This window comes from Euprymna scolopes, chromosome 14 (genome assembly GCF_053919585.1).
Source record: "Euprymna scolopes isolate OS-2025 chromosome 14, ASM5391958v1, whole genome shotgun sequence".
NCBI classification, from domain to species: domain Eukaryota; kingdom Metazoa; phylum Mollusca; class Cephalopoda; order Sepiida; family Sepiolidae; genus Euprymna; species Euprymna scolopes.
The window spans coordinates 125,697,242-125,718,049 of record NC_136495.1 but is presented as its reverse complement, the minus strand read 5'-3'; the positions used below and the strand labels follow the sequence as shown (position 1 = coordinate 125,718,049).

General features: G+C 31.9%; 1 protein-coding gene across 1 annotated transcript in view; it reads right to left on the bottom strand.

Moving 5' to 3' along the window:
* The window catches only part of LOC145293263 (uncharacterized), a 270,144-nt gene extending 255,596 nt beyond the window's left edge, over nucleotides 1–14,548 (bottom strand). The window contains exon 1 of the mRNA XM_080139858.1: nucleotides 14,101–14,548. Coding sequence (XP_079995984.1) covers nucleotides 14,101–14,176 — 76 coding nt within the window. The 5' untranslated portion in view covers nucleotides 14,177–14,548. The remainder of the gene's footprint in view (nucleotides 1–14,100) is intronic.
* Between the last annotated feature and the right edge of the window lie 6,260 nt (nucleotides 14,549–20,808).

Genomic DNA, 20,808 nt, shown 5'->3' with positions numbered 1-20,808 from the left:
CAGAATGTATGTTGTGTTAAATTATTCTAAGCTAGACGGTAGTAATATTTATGTAGCTTAATGGGAATTAGCCAGCACGGAACATAGAAAACACAGATGCGCCTACTAGTTAGAATTGTTGTTCACCAAAGTAAATCATTACACCAGGCAACAGATTAAGAAATTCATGTTGACTGAGGGAACATTTGTTTTCTGGTTTATGGTTGATGTGTGTTTTCTAATAGTAGATTTGTTGTTGTTTGTAGTATACTAACACTCACAGGCTAACAATTGCAAACAACAATAAAACAGACGTGTGGAGGATCATACAAATTTCAAAATATCTACAAATTTTACAGTAATTCTGACGCCAGTTGAGAAAAATACAACACAGGAGCAAAAAGGCACGGTTGGCTTCAGGAAAGGATCGACAGATATTATTGAGGCACACAGCTGACATGAATCTGCACGGATCACCTTACTGTCCGACCCCGACAATATGGAACCCCGATCATGCCCATATTAATGGTGAAAGAGATAAATATTGTGATAAAGCTTGTAAACCTAATAAGATTACATGTTGACAGTGATCAGAGTCACAGTAAATATCTTTTCAGTTATGTGTGTTTATTTGCCTCGTTTTCAAGAGGTAAACACAGACTTATGTATTCATTTAGAAAAACGACTGCCGTAAGTAAGCAGAATAGATCATACATGTGATCATTATAGTAATATTGTAGGAAAGGAATTAGTATCAATTTCGTCGTAGATCGGTTCTTCACCGAATAAAAAAGAAAGTAAAACCTACGTAAAATAGGGAATATTCGAAAAAAAAATGAATAAAAGAAAAGCAGAATAGTGGGCGCCAAGAATTCTTGAACATGAAAGAGTAAATCACTTCTGGCCAAAGAACTGATCCATTAAATTATCGCCCCCTTAGCCTTCTCCCGTTTTTCACGAAAACATTTGAGTCCTTAATTAATCAAACCCTAGCCCAACACCTTATAGCTGCTAAACTCCTGAGCGACAAAAATATGGATTTAGGCAAGCCGTTCCACAGCAGATATCTGAACTGCGATCTCTGAACTTATATACTGATCACTGGACAAAACACGGAATGATAGAACGGTAGTCCTCGTTAAATCGAAGGCTTTTAACAGGGTATGTCCGTGGCTACCGTAATATGATGGCCTAGCGACGACAATAATTTAGTCTGGTGACGTCACAAACATCGGTCTGTTGAAATTTGGTCACGTGTCTCATGACTAAACCGGAAGTTGGTTTAAAGTTTTGGAGGGTTAAATTAATTTAAACATGCCGTCGAGATGTATAGTTCCAAAATGCCGAGATAACTACGAAAATGGAGCAAAAGTTACCGTGTTTTCATTCCCCCCCCCCCAAAAAAAAATAGGAAATAATTTACCAGTGGATTAATGTAATAAAAAGAAAAGATTTTACTCCATCTTAATATATCAGAGTAATTGTTAAAATGTTTGAGATATTAAAAAAAAAGAAAAAAACGCGCCCTTTTTTATTTTTATTTATGTATTTTTAGAACGTATTTTAAAATAAAAATTAAAGTATGCATATAAAAAATGAATTTTACATGTAATTTAAGTTATGTGCTGAATTAATATATTATTCAAAAACTTTTTAAGTTCATGACCGTTTTTGTTATACCAAAAGCTTATTACTAATTATTTGTGGTAAATGTCGTGGTCTTGTAGGTGTCAGAATTTTGGAGAAAATACTTCCAAAATAAACTATTAAAATTGTTTAAACAAATAATAGAAATATTATTTTTTATTTAAAAAAAAAGTGTTTACAAAATGCCGCCAATAAAAAAATATTTATTTTATTTTTTAAACAATTTTAATAGTTTTTTTTTAAGTATATTCCATAAATGAAATAAACAACCCACTTTAAATGGAGAAATTACGAGTTTTGTATATGTTATTCGCAGTTTTGTGTTAGGGTTGTCAAAAATTCACCAAAAATTCTGATACTGCTAGTGGCGCTGTAAACGAAAATAACATTTAAAATTACGGCAAACGAGTAGTTTCCAAGATATGAAGAAATGTTAGTTTTCAAAAATTGGTGACCACTTTATTGCAGAAATTTATCGTAAAATGAGCACCCACTTTATGGCCATCATTTTTTTAGGGCGCTTTCTTTTTAACAAATAAAAGCGAAGAAAAATGAGTATGACCACTTTATGTTGGGGATTGGGAGTCAACGTACAATGAACACAGTTTAACGTAAAATGAGCACCCCATTGTGTAAACAGAATTTTTGTCGGGGCGAGAGGGTCAACTGTAGGTGCTCATTTTACGTTTAGTTGTGTTCACTCCTACATCAAAGAGCCACTTCGCCTTGTTTGAGGCGAAAATGTAATTTTTTAAAAATAATTGCTCATTGCCCATGTAAAAAAAAATGGCCATAAAATGGGTGGTCTTTTAGGTTAAATTATCCCCCTTTTTTAACTACCATCTCTTTATATCTTGGTAACTACTATTTTGCCGTAATTTAAAACGTTAATTTTCGTTTTCAGCACCCCCGAAAACCTTTAAAAGTGGTGATTTAAAAGAATTTTTCGAGGGTGGACTAATTCTGCACATTTACCTTATTTTTTTTAATTTTATCGTTTTTTTGTCATATAACTTTTTTTTTGTATTAAGTCAAACATGGTACGTTCTTCTTTTAAATTATTTATTTAGGTCTGTGAGCTTGATTTTCGACCTGAAGACATACAGCGAGAGTCATCAGCATTTGATGAAAGGACTGGAATGACAATTAGTGTTAAATTAAAAAATCACTATCTTAAGGATGGTGCTATTCTTTGAATATTACGAAACTACCCCTCCTATTTATCGTCATAAACCTCTTTTAGAGAGTCTCCTAACGCAAAGAAAATGCGTTTAGAAAATTCTGCTCTTAAGCGTGCATTTTGTGAAAGTGTTGCTGACGAGTTAGAGTTACGGAAACGTAAAGCTTTCCATAATATTGATGATTTAGAAAAAGAATTAACGTTTATAGATAAAAATTATTGGACTTCTATTAGGCAAGACAATACCATCATTATATGCCATTTAAAGAAATGCCCATACCCCAAAATAAAAATGTCTATGGTGATTGAACCGGACCTGGCCATTAATTATTCTGTTGTGATGTGGAAATTGGTGGTATAGGGGAGTATAGAATTCCTAAACATGTAACAGAGGAAAATACTCTGCAGATTTTGATGGAAAACATGAGAAAAATGGATAGTGTATAACAGGATATGAACATTCTAATATAAGTTCTTTATTAAAATGTATCTTATCATTTTTGCTCTTAGTGGAAGATGAATCATTTAAATATTTTAATGTCATTAAGTTCATATATGAACAAATTAACATACTGACAAAGAATAAGGTTATATTTTCTTCCTTATTGTATAACTGCTCCCCTAGAGGGTACAGACTGTTACGAGACATTAAAATGTAATTTTACCATGCAATTCAACCATTCGAAGTTTAACCTTATCAACTTCTAGGAATCCTCTCATTGAACAACAGGATAACAATTTTCTCATGTATATTGAAAGTAAGTTCAAGTTACTAATGTAGAATGTATCACAGTATCTTTGCTTGTTGATAGAATACATCTCAAAACTTATCTTGATTGTAAAGGTGGTAATATTTTTGGCTTAGCTAAGAACAGCAATGAACCCACCACAAGTTAATTTGCTTTCATGCTTAGCAGTGTATTCTCACAATATAAGGATTTTGTGCATGTTATGCCAACTAAATATCTTCTAGCTGAGAACTTATTTCACATAATCAAATGTGTAATAATTGGCTTAGAAGATATAGGGTTTAAGGTATTATCTGTTATAACAGATAATAATGCAATAAATAAAAACTGTCTTTGTTTTGTAGCCCATCAAAGCTTTCAAATGTATATCCCTACTCAGTTAGAACGTCTAACCCTCTTTTCTTCCTAATCGAGTGTATATAATAAAATGCATTAGACACAATTGGCTTGGCCAAAAAGATTAACGTAAATGCATGATGTTCTCACAGTTTTGTTATAATGGAAAGCATGAATTAGATAACATCCAAAGTGGTTCATTTTCTTGTTTACATAAACTTTATGCCCTAGAATCTCAATCACTTGTGAAATATTGCTATAAGTTGATTTCAAAAGCTCTTTCTCCGACTACTTTTGAAAAGCAAAATATTAATTTGATTTTGCAAATTTTCAACGAATATACTATTCAAGGTTTGCTAACCTTAGGAAACAGGAATGCTTGCCAAATTATGCAGAAATAGCAGAATGCATTCAAATATTTTCTATTTGCTGGACAATACTGAATGTGGAAACACCATATAAACGTTGTCGACTTTGTAATAAATAACTAATTCACTTACATTAAACAGTGATAATTATAGTCTTCTAAATGTGTTCTTTGACTGGTTAGAAACTTGGAATAGCATTCCTGGAAGAATTGGTAAGTTAACAAAGGAAACATATACTGCTTGTCACCATACTACATGCGCAATTTTAGAATTGACTAAATATTGTATAAATGTACTGCACATGTTGTATATATTATCAGGAAAGTTTCAGACAGATAACCTTGAGGCAAGGTTAGGCCAGTATCGACAACTTAGTATCGATACGTCAGTTATATGAATGTAAAAAAAAAGGTCAGAATGTTACCAGTTTTAAAATTGAGCTTACTAATTAATAATCGAACTATTGAATTGAAACAATTTAAAAGAAACTAACTGGGATGAAATGACGAGGGGGCAAGAGTTACATGTTTATAAATTTAACATAGATGTAACAGAAGATGGTGTTAATCAATGCATGGAATACTACCTGTTATATTATACTTAGCAGGTTATTGCTGTCATGCAGTTTTCAAAAAACTGAAATGCAATAGCTGCAAAAATTTAATATCCGGGAGTAAGGCTGTTGAAGAAATAGCTGAATTAAACAACAACTTTCAGGGTATTAACAGAGGTTATCTGCTATACCCAAATGATATAACTAATAATTTTGTCTTATATAATTAAATAGTTATAAAGAAAATTACAAAATGCGATTCTTTTTTTACATTCGATTCATCAGAAAAAATTAGCCATGTACATAATTTTAAATATTTTGGCTGATCAAAATCGATTATTTCATGTTGACTCTTGTGATGTGGGTCAAACTATTCAGAAAATTGAAAAAATGCTGATATGGAGTTCATCGAATTCCCTTATAAATTTTTTTTGTCGCAAAGAGAATTACAATATTAGTAGAAATAAATATCAGAAAAAGAAAAATTCAAACTTTTAAATAAATTATACAACAGATTTTTGAACATTTTTAATATTCAATGTTTGAAATATTTCTGCCTCAGTAACTTTGTTTATACTAATATTCGTTTGAATTTAATTTTTAACTTATTGTTTGTTATTCAGTTAAACCAATTGTTCGTTATTCAGTTAAACAAATTTATTGTTCGTTTTTCAGTTAAACAAATTTATTGTTGGTTTTTTAGTTAAAGTAATTTATTGTTTGTTTTCAGTTTTGATTTTTAAAATATTGTTTTTTATCAAAAAATATTTATTGTACATTTTTATTTATTTCTATTGAATAAGCTTCAGTTTCACATAAATTAAATCTTACTCGTTTTCTTTTTACACGTTTTAACAACTTTTCACCTTTTCAATTCGTTTTTTATTATTAATATTTTTATTATTAATATTGGATGAATTTCAGTACAAAGTATAATGTTTATCATTTTTAATCCAATTTTGAAGTTTTCTAACGTTTTCTGTACAAAATGTCTGCTCATTATCGACAGTCTGTGTTCCACTTGTCTTGCTAGGACCTATTGCGATGAGGTCATTTTTTAGCTGACAGGCCATCTATGACGATGGTCACCGTATGGCACGATCGTCGACTTAGGGAAATCAGATCATGTGGTATCAATGTAAGAATACGTAATATAATTAAATCCTTATTAAGTAAGAGAAAAACCCAAGTTGTACAGTTAAACAATATGATATAAATGCGGGAGTACCTCAAAGGTCTATATTTGAACATTTATTATTCCTGATATCCATAAATGACCACCTGATAAAACTGTTTCGGAGATGGGTATATTTGCTGATGACACCACTCTCTATAACAGGCACGAGGGGAAACAAATGACCACATATCTAAGGAAATGGCAGATACACTAGAGGACGACGTCCAATCGGTAGTCGAATAGGGACAAAAATGAATGGTCCCATTCAATGCTGCCAAGACGATGCTTGTTTCCTTCAATAATTACAAAAACTTCTTTATCCCAAATAGCAATGGCCAACAACACATTACCTGGAAGTACTTCCTTTAAACTCCTCGGCTCAATGTTTACAGAGATTATGAACTGGAATAGATATATAGAGATCATTGTCAAGTCTGCTGCATAGAAGGCAAATGCTTTACCGTGCTAGAAAACTGTTTAAGCCTGAAAGTATCATGTTCTTCTATAAGGCTGCGCTTCGCTTATTAATGGAGTGGTGTGTCACATTTGGGCTGGTGCACCTTCTCTTACACTCCTGGAACGGGTTCAAAAGAGAGTGGCCAACCTTATAGGTCTTGAACTGTCATCTAGTCTTCAGCCTATGTCCTAACGACGAAATGATGCGTCTCTCTCTCTCTCTCTCTCTCTCTCTCTCTCTCTCTCTCTCTCTCTCTCTCTCTCTCTCTCCCTGTTCTACAAGAACTTTAATGGTGAACGCTCTAAGGAACTACAAGTAATTGTACCGCGCCGACGAGACTACCCCCGACAAATCCGAAAAGCAGCTAAGTCTCACCCATTCACAGTACAGATCCATAGGTGTAAGGAAGCCTTCTACTCCAATAGTTTCTATCACAGAACCCAACTGTACTGACATGCAGAAGTTCAAGTGTTATGTGAACAAACATCTTGCTACGAATCCCCCTTCATAATGCCCCTGCAACTCGTGCCCCCGATAGTAGCCTCCTACTTCAAAGTGGCATTGTGCCTTGTTTGGGATGAAAATTCATTATATATATATATATATATATATATATATATATATATATATATATATATATATATATATATATATATTGTGGCGTACCTATGTAAAATGGCGCCCATGGCAAAGTTGAATGTGCGCCCCTTCTTAATAATTTATACCTTAGATATACCTAACTACTAATTTTAATTTTTGTCAAGCAATTTTTGCGCCCATGTCAGAGTGGCGCCGATGGCACGGGCCTGCCTGCCATACCCTAGATACGCCACTGAAAGGGGTCAGCAATAATTGTTTTATTTTTATACGTATTTTATTATTTCAGATTTTCATATGTTTTAATATTTTTATCATTATTTTTTTTTACGCTATGTAAATATTATTTGGGAATAATAAAAACGCGCTCCAGGTGTCCTCGTGTCTTTTTTTTTTTTCAAGCTTCCTTTTCAGAAAGTTTTTTAAAATGTTAAAAATGTAAAATAAAAATGTAATATAGCGATTTCGCTTACAATTTTGAAGATAAAAGATGTTCCGAGAAGTGGAAATTATTTCTTAATGTTTCTAAATCTTTCTAAATGTTTTCATGGGTGTATTTCTCCCCTCTCCTTGTTTATTGGGCTCAGAACATGGTCACTGAATGCTGTTGTACTTTGCTTTTATCTTTTTCCCCTCCTTTTCATTATTTATTTTTCTTCGTTTGCGGTGGAGGTGTTGAGTACAGCAGTGCTTGGTGATTAAGTGTGTCTGTGTGCGTTCTTTTTGTGTGTAGAAGGGGGGTGCGTGTTTGTGTATGTGCTTACTTGTTTTGCTTTCGGAATGAGATATTTCTTATAGTTTTAATAAGCTTTGTTTAGTAATCTTTTTTTTTTCTAAGAAGTTTTCATTCAATTATCATTTTTATTATTAAATTTCTTTCTATTTCATTTTAGTCTTAGTCTGTTGGGATGTATATTTCTAATTTGAGAATTACGTTTGTTGATTTATAAATTTATAAATAAACATAGCGTGTTTCTTAGTGTTCCTATTTATTTGTCTCGCGACGTGAGCTAAGTAGGATTCACGTTGGTTTTAGTGTGCGGAAAACCCCGACCCACAAAAAAGGAGCATCCTGGATAGGTACAAAAATAAGAATAAGAACTGTCTCATCCGCGAATGATTTATCTCAACTGACTTAGGATAGAAGAGGTGGAGGTGTTGTACTAGGACTGACACTAAACTGTGAATCTAAATATTTCTTGGTATTGATAGTCTCGTAGTAACGTAAGATTCCTATTGTTCAATGTGCTACATGAAAGATTTATGTAACTGTGCGTGTGTGTGAGTGTGTTTGAGTGTGTTTTTAATGTGTCTGTTTTGATGTGTTCGTGGAAGTGTATACATTCATATATACGTGTGTGCAAGGGAGTTTTGCATTTCGTTTGTTCATATTTACAAAGCCTCCCCACGCGACAGAGTTACACACCAGGGTCGTTTTTTAATGTGGAGAAAAGGAACAAAAATAAAAAAATTGCCTCAGTCGTAAATGATTTCTCCTCCACTGACAGAGAACAAGAAATTAAAGTGTATCATCTGAAGAACAGATACTGCACTTTGATTTTGACCCGAAGCTCAATTGTTGTGTGCCGATATCAAGTTCTATTCAATTCGGCAGCGAATCTTGTTATGAAATTATTCTTGTGTAAGTAAGTGAAAGTAAATTTCGGTTTGGAAGAGTGGCATTATTTTGAAGTTATTTCCACTGCATGTATGTACGTCTATTGGAACATAGAGGTGTCTGTTTTCTGCAAATTTTATGTTGATCTTAAATAAGGCCACTCCATTGTTGAGGCTTTGGGTGGTGTTTATATTAGATTTGTTCCATGCTCTGCAGTCATTTAAATATATATTTTTCTCTCGTTAGAAAACCTTGCCATATTTTTGTGACCTAGAATATATTTTCCGTATAATAATAACCAGCATTATCAATACGCTTTTACTTACAATTAAATGATACATCTCTGCTTCTGACGGACATTCATGAAAGTGGGTGTGTTCTTAAGAGTGTCACGCCGTCTATATCTAAGACAGATTCATAAGACTTTTAGGTCATAATGCATAAGGTCAAGTATCATAACCATACAATTTGCCATCTTTTGTGGCCCATTCGCGCGGAATATACATATGGCATTGTTTTGAAACGCCTTTCATATATATATATATATATATATATATATATATATATATATATATATATATATATATTATATATATAGTAGCAGCCGCTCGGCGTTGCCCGGTCGTGAAATACGCATAAATATTATAACTGAATATACGATAGCATGTGTGTTATTTTGTCTGTTACGATTACATATTTTTTCTTCCGAGTGATATCGTTTAATTGTTACTAGCCTGTATAACCGGTGTTTTCGGGTGTTTTGGGGGGGGGTGTTGAGCAAAACAAAAAAATGTGGTAATGGGCAGGCTCGATCCCGTACCGCGAAGAAGGAAAAGAACCCCCCCCAAAAAAAAACCGTTACGTCTTTGTCTTTGCGTTCATCAAAAAAAAAAAAAAGTGGCGAAGGTTTAATTAAGGGTTAGTCAGTCGAAAAGAGTGAATGACTTTGGAAAATATCGGCGAAAAAAAGCGCATCCTTTTTGTAGAAATGTGCCCAGTCGAGGGTGAAGGGATTAATTTTTCGATATTTGTCGTCCGAAGGGTCGGCTTCAACACGATAGTGATTTTTTGTAAAAATCCGTCACGTCTGTCGAACGTTTTAGGCGCCAACCCCCCCATATATATATATATATATATATATATATATATATATATATATATATATATATATATATATATATATATATATATATGCATACATCTATAGAGTTAGAACATAGACAAAGGGGGTTCATGGTCTATTATCATTTATTTATATAAAAAAGTAATGTTGTTCAGCGCGTCCAACAGTGTTAAGCACGCTTTGATTAATATTACATACATATAGACACGTGAACACACATACTCTCTCACCTCCTCTCTCTCACTTTAGTGCTCTTTCTCTCTCTCTCTCTCTCTCTCTCTCTCTATATATATATATATATATATATATATATATATATATATATATATACTGAAGAAGACCGAAGGATAGGTCGCAAATATGTGATTTTAAAATAAATTATTTCGCTTTTTTTTCCGAATGGATTTGTGTATTTATACATGTGTACATATAGGAAATAAATACGGAAAAGTTTCGAACATCAATATATTTTTCGTATCTTTTTTATCCGCAATATATATATATATATATATATATATATATATATATATATATATATATATATATATATATATATAAACATATATATATATATATATATATATATATATATAAACATATATATATATATGGATTGTATAAGAAAGTACGCGTATTAGATTTTTAAAATTTAAAATAACCGATCATTATGTGTTATTTTTATATAAATTTAGAATAACCGGTTTCGTAATGTTGATTATTTTTATTTAATTTTGTATTTTGAAATTCTTCGCACATGGTATTAGACTACATAGCGTCGCAGTATAAGCGTATTTACAAAACGGGAAAAAATAAACCCCGCAGGTAAGCTAGAGTTTTCTTGCTTATTTCCGAAACTAGTTGCACCCCGCAGGGCCTGCTAATTTTATATATCTTGCTTATAACTGGAGTGAGAATATATTTTATAGTAAGCGATCATAATAACAGAGTATGGATGATATATATATATATATATATATATATATATATATATATATATATATATACATATATATATATAATTATATATATATATATATGTATATGAATGCTGAGCTTAGAAATGTATACATATATTATTTAGTTTGTAAACTTTGATAATATATGTGTGTGTGGGTGTGTATGTGTGTGTGTCTGTGTGTGTGTGTGTGTGGGTGGGTGGGTGTGTATCAAAATTTCGAATGAAAGTAAAATAAAAAAAAATAACGTAATTTTCATTATTCGACAATGGATGCAAAAAATGTACATTCTTGTTTTGGTTATCGATTTTTCTAAATTTACACATTATAATTCCGAACTTAAATTTATACTATTACTCTGAGATTAATTACAAATATTAAGATTGGACTTTTTTCTACAGTATTATTCATGCTATTATCTAAAAGTATGACTTAAATTTCAGCCAAACTTATATAATCACGTGCCTATATATATATATATATATATATATATATATATATATATATATATATATATATATATATATATATATATATATATTATATATATTGTAAACACAAAGAATGTATCGACATTCGACAACACATAGATTATGCAACAGGGCCGACATGTACATATATATATATATATATATATATATATATATATATATATATATATGCATCTATATATATATAAAGATACTTAAAAATATATGCATATATATATGTGTGTATGTGTGTCTGTGTGCATATGCGTGCATGCCATATACATATATGTATATATATATATAAATATATATATATATATATATATATATATATATATATACATGCATACAATTTGGTTGTATGCACTCATATATGTCCAAACTTATTTATCGATGCGAATATACATTATGAATATAAATATATATATATATATATACATACATATATATATATATGTATATATATATATATTAATTTGCCTCTCTCTCTCTCTCTCTCTATATATATATATATATATATATATATATATACTAGCAAAGTACCCGTCGTTGACTGGGTTCAAAAACAGCCTACAGAAAATGGACTCTGATTTATGAAAGTATGATAGGTTATGAAAAGGAAGGGTTGTAAATTTGGGTTGAATCAGGGGGTATCAAAACCAACGCAAAATATCATGAAAGTAAAAATTAAATAGATAACCCCCATAATTTATTATACCATAGTTGTTCTCACTGAAACACTTATCACAATATTCTGTAGATCTATATTAAAACCCTTGTTAAACTTTAACATATTTCCATTCTATGGAGGTCAGGTGCGAACGAACACCCCATAATTTTATTATACCATATTTCTTCAAACAGAAATATAATTATCAAAGTATACTTGCACAGATAGATATGAAAAGTCTTTATTAAAATGTGTGTCTATTTCCATTTTATGGAGGCCAGGCGCGAACGCAGACCCCCACAATTTTATTATATCATCCCTATTTAAGTTAAAACATACTTATCACATTATTCTGATGTACACCTATATTAGAAACACTTGTAAACGTTATTTTTTATTTTAAATTTTTTTATTTCCATACTTTGTGAACCAGGCGCGAACGCAGACGCCACAATTTTAATGAACCACTGTTCTGCCAGATCAAACATACCCATTCCTGTGTCTCGATACATCTTCTATCATCATCTGTAATCAGTTTTTTTTTTTAAATAGTCAGCCATATAGGAACCTATTCGTGACCACACACACACACACACACACACACACACACACACACACACACACACACATTCAGCGTTATATTATATATATATATATATATATAAATATATATATATATTAGAATAAAAAGGAACAAACAATATTATGTGTTCATCAACGGTTCGTCTTTATTTCGAGATTTCTCTGAGGTTTGTTCCTTTTTATATCTCTATTTTGTCGGAATACTATGTCCATTATTTTCATTATATACATATATATATATACATATATATATATATATATATACATATTATATATATTATATATATTATAAATACATATATATATTATATATATATATATATATAAATATATATATATATATATATATATATATGAACAATGGATTTTATTATCATAGTAGTGCCTCCTTAATTGTGACCATTCATGAAATAAAAGCAGTACAACAGTTTAATAGTATGGGCCTCACTGCGCATACACAAATACCCAAATATAACACGCACTCACAAACACATACGCACCCGGACATATGTATATATATATATATATATATATATATATATATATATATATATATATATATATAGAGAGAGAGAGAGAGAGAGAGAGAGAGAGAGAGAGAGAGAGAGAGATAAACAGAGGCAGAGAGACAGACAGACAGAGGCACAGACAGCGACAGTGGCGACTTCATTCTTGTTTTCGAAAACCACGACCGACGCTTACAACAAATTCCTTTACTTATGGTTCCAGAATCAACTAACAAGTGTTAGTTAACAATAAATATAAATATTTATAATTATAATGTCATTATTACAATCATGACTTGGAGACGCCTTATATGATTTAAAGTGGAACATGAGAAAAAGAAACTATTTGGGGGGGGGCCATGTAACCGGTTTCGCCCTCACTTTGTATAAGCTGGATCAAAGGATATCCTGTTTTTAAATTAAAATTGAGTGAATTCGAAACGCTACATTTAAAATAAAAGGGGAGACGGTACGTGTAAAAAAATAGCGATATAGCGTAAAAAACCCCATACAACACGAGATACACCACATGTGAAATATATTATAATATATATATATATATATATATATATATATATATATATATATATATATATATATATATATATATATATATATCTGTGTGTGGGGGGGTATGTGTGTGTATTATGTATGTATGTATTTTTATTTCTACAGTAAGCAACACCGAAAATAATTATATCATTTTACATTCTGAAACTTCAAATTTATACATACATGTACGTATATGTGTGTGTGCGCGCACATGTGTGTGCATCGTTCTATATGAATATATAGTATTCATATGTATAGTAGAATATGAATATATAGTATTCATATGTATAGTAGAACCCCGGAATACGGGCCCTCTAGGATACTGGTTTTTTTTTCGGTTAGGATGTTGAATACTGTATTTTTACGTGCCCTGGAAATGGTCTCTCCCCGACATACCTCACCTATTACGGTGTTAGTTACCATGTTATTTGATTATATACCTGTGTATTATATACTGTAATGTATTTTGTTATTTATGTTTTTTGTATACCGGGGTTCTACTGTATAAAAAGTGAAAAACGGAGGAAGAGTGAGTAAGAACTGTATGCGCATCCATAAATACGTTTAAAAATGTACTTACGATTTAGTGCTGTTAATAGTCCGAATAAAATCACAGTCAATAGAAATCCAAAGTTGTTTGCTGTTGATGAAGTCATGCTTCCGTTGCTCCCCGTAGAATCCGAAGATTTACCGGTTCCACAAATACACTGACACACGCGCACTCACATCTAACTTTTCCTGCTGTGTCCGTCGTGTGCAGCGTTATTGCAACAGCAGTTGCACTAGTTCAAGAAAACGAAAAGTAGCTGTTTAGCTTGTCCTGTTAAAATTAGTATCAGCAATCTTGGTTTGTTTTGGTATTTTTAAATATTTGCACTTTTTACTTATGCCAGTAAGGGTTTTTTGTTTGTCTTTACAGGATCAGTTATTCTCAGTTGTTTTATTTTATTTCTTATGTACAAATGATGAAAATCATAAAGTTCTGAAAGGCCTTATGAAATACAATAAGAAAAAAAAACAACAGTCCCAGTTTAATCGATTTATATATTGTTATATGTGCGTATTGAAATAAGTTTGCGTGGTTTCCTTTTACTATCAAGACTTAACATATATGGCGCATTTTTTTATAAGCTTGATTTGTAATGATATAGCAAATAGACAACTAAACAATATCACTAGTAAGATTGTGTAAATAAAATAAAAACTTTCCAATGAATTTAAACTTTAACTATTTCGAAAACTCTCACTTAATTTTAATTAAAAATAACATTTTTATGTTTTTAAATTAAATTTAAGAGCAGTTCTTCCTCTTAGATTTAATTAGTTTCCCGTTTTGTTTCGCGCATATGAGCAGAAATTCACCTAATTTGTAAATATGTATAAAACTATAATCTGTGTTGTCAATTAATTAAACGTTGGTACATTCTCTAATGTAATAAAAACAACCGTCAAATAAGTCTGTGCGTGAGGCAAAGTAAAAATCACTCAGTTTCTTAAAAACTTATACAACAGTAAAAATAAAGGTCTTTATATAAGGATTATGTCAATTTTTGTGACTTAAAACCCGGTCAACTAATTAATGCATAAATACCTCGGAAAAAATGGAAAGAATTTTCCGTGTAATTTTAAATAATTCATATATGTAAAATATTTCTCAATAATTATTTATCTTCTCGTTGTCTTTCGCTCTGTGATCCAGTCGGGAAATTTAACCGGCTATATCGGTGTAATATCGGCGTTGGTATATGGAGGGGGACTAGAGTCACCGCACGTCGCTCGACGATCGAGAGATTGTATAAGCAGAAGCAATGCGATGCCAACTGCATCAATGATTTGGGATACAATGTTAAAGTGTCTCATAGCTGATATTGAATTTTTATTCTGGTATTAGAATCGAATTTGGAATTATCGGATGGATAATTACGTTTACATTTCTTATTTTAATTATAAAGTATTAATAAACATTTCGGGTAAAATCCCTAATAGTTAATCTTCGATAACCCATAACCAGCTAACTATATCGAAAAAATCATATCAAACGTAATCGAATTTAATTATATACCTAGCACCCTTACTTAGTAGGTTTATAACATTTTTTTTATCGTTCCATACATTTCCCTGAGACAATATTCTTTCGATAAGCAATGTTTAATGGCACATTATAAAGGTGAACAAAGCGAAATTCGAATACATTGCATAAGAATTATGAAAAAATGTTAGAAACATTAAAAACTAGGTTCGTTAGTTTGAGTATATCATTCTAATGCGCGTTATATACATTATATATTGCTGTTATGTTTACGATTCATCGCGTGTAAATTCTTTGTACTTTTAGAAACCTTTCGGCAATAACTAATTCTTTACTTGTGAGCTTGAATTTGAAATGATGAATAAATAATTTTAAATTGTAAATATTTAAAAAAGGATTTCTTGAAGTCACACACACATACACAAACACATATATATACACACACACCCACCCACACACACACACACACACACACATATATATATATATATATATATATACACACACATACAACTGTAAATAAAATAAGGAACGATCTCTTATTTAAACGGACGTATTGTAAAATAACTTAAACCGTGTTTTAAATCGTTCGGGTATATTTTAATAAGCATGTATTAAAATCATTTAAATCGAAATGCGTGTATTTATACTTGAATGCTGGTAACCCTGTGGTTTTTGCTCGAATCGACACAACTATTTATAATTTCTAATGCTGCACATATAGCTTCCGTTTTTAGGCGTAAGTGCATTTCTTACAACGACTGGATCAATCTGTCCGAATTATTTTTACCCTATAGGAATCACTTATCAGGTTACATAGCAACCCAGGATTAATTGTACTGATATGGAACGATTTTAAGTTGCATTTGATCAATGTAGTAAAATATGGTTATTTATGTGGCGGTTTGCGACAAGAAATTAATGGCATTATATTTTCAAATGACTTCATCAAAGCAAATTTGCGGTAATCTGTTCTACAGACTGTGAAATAACTTCAACGTAGCTATGCCTATGTAAAGTACATCTGGCGATAGCACATAGAACAGAAAGAGGGGAGTTTCTATATTCTGGTAAGAAAACGAGTTCTTGAAATGATTATCTTACAAGAAGAAGAAAAATAAACGGAAAAGATTCAGTTATTATCTAAAGAATAGGAGAAGGGATAAACGTGTTTTGTAGAAAGAACCTATAATAAAGAACAGTAGAAAATATGTGCTGCTATATTCCCAAGTTAATTTTGTGCTAGGTCAAGGAAGAGAAAAATATTTAAAGCGCCGCTTTCCTGAATGTGCCATCAGTACTCTATTATTAATATATATATATATATATATATATATATATATATATATATATATATATATATATATATATATATAAACGGCATAATGACGTTGACACACAAGTTCTCGTAATATCACTGAAGTTAAGCAAGGTTGATCCTGGATAATACCAGATGTGTGACCATTTGGGAATTCTCGGCACTGTATGTGCATTCCGCTTATCGTGGCATTATTTTCAGTCGTCCTGAACCGCCATTTACCACTGGTATTACACAATAACGACCCAGGAGACGCGTGGTTGGTATTGTGAAACTCTTGACACAAAAATTGCGCGACCAGGCACACTTAAAGTGGGTATCCATGAACTGTCAAATCTGAAGGAAGCCTTATGCCTTGATATATATATATATATATATATATATATATATATATATATATATATATATATATATTAATTTTATTTATACAAACATTAATGGCTACATATGTGCATACATGTTTCTGTAATCCCCAACGTGGGTGATTACAGAAACATGTATGCACATATGTAGCCATTAATGTTTGTATAAATAAAATTAATATACCTGCTCTGTTCACTCATTGAGCACTATTTTGGTAGACACATATTGTTTCACTGGATGTACTTCTAGGAAACTAAACTCTACTGGCTATATATATATATATATATATATATATATATATATATATATATATATATTGATGAGAGAGTTTAAAGAGTACTCCATCCATAGTAATATCTGGCATATATTCTTAAGTTGCATCAGCTTACAAATATGTTTATTAAATCATCCGTAGTTATCCAGTTTACGGCCCGATCTTTGGCAGCTCCGTGTAGGCATCCTCCAGCATATTACCGAAGCAGCTATATGATACTGAAACGATATCTGTCAAACTTTAACTTCCAAGCGTGACGTTATCCCCTCTCCATGTAAAAAAATGCTTTCCATTTAGTAAGCCATTTAACATGGAGAAAAGCAAATGTTTCACGTTTACATAGCGTTTAATATGTTGGTTTTTTGTTTTTTGTTTTCTTGATTTCATAAAGTTTTCGTAGAAACTTTCCTCTTTTCGGAACAGCTTAGATAAGCTCATCGTTTATTTTTTTTCGTCTGCTTATGTAACCTGTTCAAAGATGCCGATGCGAGGTTTGGACCGTTATCTTGCATAAGCACCTAATAATCTCGTGTTTCAAATGTCTCAGTATTTATTTTAAATGATACTTTCTTCATTCTGTTTTGGTTTACGCTTTTGCAGTAATGGTTTAAGAGCGAGATATTTCGTATTAATTCTTCGTTATACTTGTTGCTATGTCTATAAAAAAGATTATTGCGGCGTTTCGTATACGTCTGTGAAATCACGTATGTACATAATATAAGCAGCCTGTGAGTAGAATGTATATTTCACTGGTTTGTTTCTACAACATATTGACTATGTGTGTTTTTTTTACAGAAGCAGCATCGAAAATATATAACAAATAATACGTGTACGATTAGCACAATACAATTTGCAATTTGGGAAATATATAGTATTACAGCATTATATTTCGCAGCTATATGCGCAATGTTTTGTAAAATTAAAAAAAAACATTATTTTTATGTCTTCATTTGTAGCATGAATTAACGAAAGATCTATTTGCCAACATAAATCTTATCTGGTTTAGAATGTTTGGAGAACATTCATTATTAGTTTTATATGTTGATAGAACGAGTAAAATAAGATTTATCGTTGGAAAAAGATTCTTATCTCTACCGACTTATGAAATTTAGCATTAGCCGTATATTCCAGTTTAATATTATTCTCTCAAAATGTGTTTTTGCTGAATGTCGGACACGTTTATATGTAATCTCATGCTACGAAACTGTTATATCACGTTGGTCAGATGACGTTATAACGAAATGATCATCAAATTAGTCTCATCTCATTGATAGAATCAAATTAAGAATGAGATATGCTTATCAAAATTTGACCAAATATTGGACAAATCAGTCGTCGTCTACAAGAAAGATAGATATATTAAGGTAGCGATTTTCTTCTGTCTTTCGCTCATATAAAATCCAAAAGTAATACACAAATATAAAAAAAAAACAAATATATCAAAATCTAGCTAATTCTTATGACTAAGCTTATTGTTTGTGCATTCTACCCTCTTAATTCTAATATTCATACACAGAACAAAGCTAACACGTCCATTTAACGCTAAGATAACACGAAATAATTTCTTCTAATGAGTACCGAAGAATGCTTTAAGTAATCTTCTATAATATAAATCTCACTTATGTGTTTAAATGAATGTATGTATGTATGTTTGTATATCTGCCTAAAATTTCGAGGGTGGCCATGTATTCTCCCGAGATCTGTATCCCCTTTAAGCGCAACCCTTCGGACGACAATTATCGATAAAATTGGCTAAACACATTTAATCATTCACACTAAACTGAGCACTTTTCTACAAAGAGTGGTCGCTTTTTTGTCGATATTTTCGAAAGTCAGCCGCTCTTTTCCATGGACTAGCCATTAGTTTAAACCATCACCACTTCCGGTTTAGCGATAGACGCAACGGAAATGACGCCAGTTTTTTTTTCATGTTCTTTCCATCTTTGCGGTAAGGGTTCGAGCCTGCCTTCCGCCACTTTTCTTCGTTTTCACTAACCAAAGACCGGCAAACTCCCAGGCAACGCTGAGCACCCAGGCTAGTCTATAATATAAACTTCACCTTTCTGTTTTAATGAAAGTATGTATGCATGTATGTATCTATGTTTTTTTTTAAATGTTGATAGATCCGACGAATTTTCACGAGATATAAATCGTTTTGAAGCTTGACTCTTCGGACGACAAATATCGGTAAATATTGGCTAAAAACATTAAATCCTTAACTGGGCACTTTTCTACAAGGAGGAGTAGGTTTTTCGGCGATAATTTCGTAAATCATCCCCTAGCGGTTTCTCGGTTATGGTATGGGGAGCAATTGGGAATCAGGCTTTCTTATACCTGGTGGAGTGTGAAATAAACATCATTCTGCTAAACATATTCCATTATTAAATAGAGGACTTCTACCAATATTCTCAAGTTGTAAATTAAACCAATATAACTCTCTGTTTATGGAAGACGGGTCTCCTTGCCACTCTACTACGGCGACAAAGCATTGCTTGAAACAAAATGGGATTAATAAACGTTCATGGTCAAGTAAGTCGCCGGATGTACACCAATGTAAAATCTTTGGAGCATATTAGACCTGAATATTCGCAAAAAGGAAAAGGAAGGCATCATCCACATGTGAAATTTTAGCATTATTGCGTTAGACATAGCAAGAAATTCCTCAAGATGATATTCGTACACTGATCGATGGCATGCCTAGAAGGATCCTTTTATTAAAACAGCTACGCAAATGTCAACCAAGTATTGGTTAATAAATTTGTTAGTTTTTATTTTAGATTATGTCCTATAAATTGTATGTTTATTATAAATAACTGTTTCTATGGTAGTCTATAATTTTCTGTTGTGTCTGCGTATATATATATATATATATATATATATATATACATACATATACACATATATATAAGGTATAGGGGCCTCTGGGTAGAGGTAGTGCCTTTGAGTCTTTGGCTGCCGCACCAAATAGGGTGGCAGAGATCACTGGTCCTCACCCATCTCCTAAATCTCTCACTTGCTTGCTCCAAGAGCTATACCCTCGGTACTGGTCTAAGCAGGCCTGCCAAACCTTGTGAGGGGACGGTGTCGGTACATAATCGCTAAGCAATGTGTCCACTAGACTGAACTAACCGTTAGAGTCAAGGACCAATAAATACTGGTATGGTATCCAGTTGCACAGAAAGCGTACCAGGGTGGATCAGGCCCTTTAGTGTTGGCTCACAACTGATCTAGGAGATGGAACACTCTTACAAGAAAATCCTGCGATCGTTTTATCATCTGACGTGTGGCACATGTGTGCACCTGT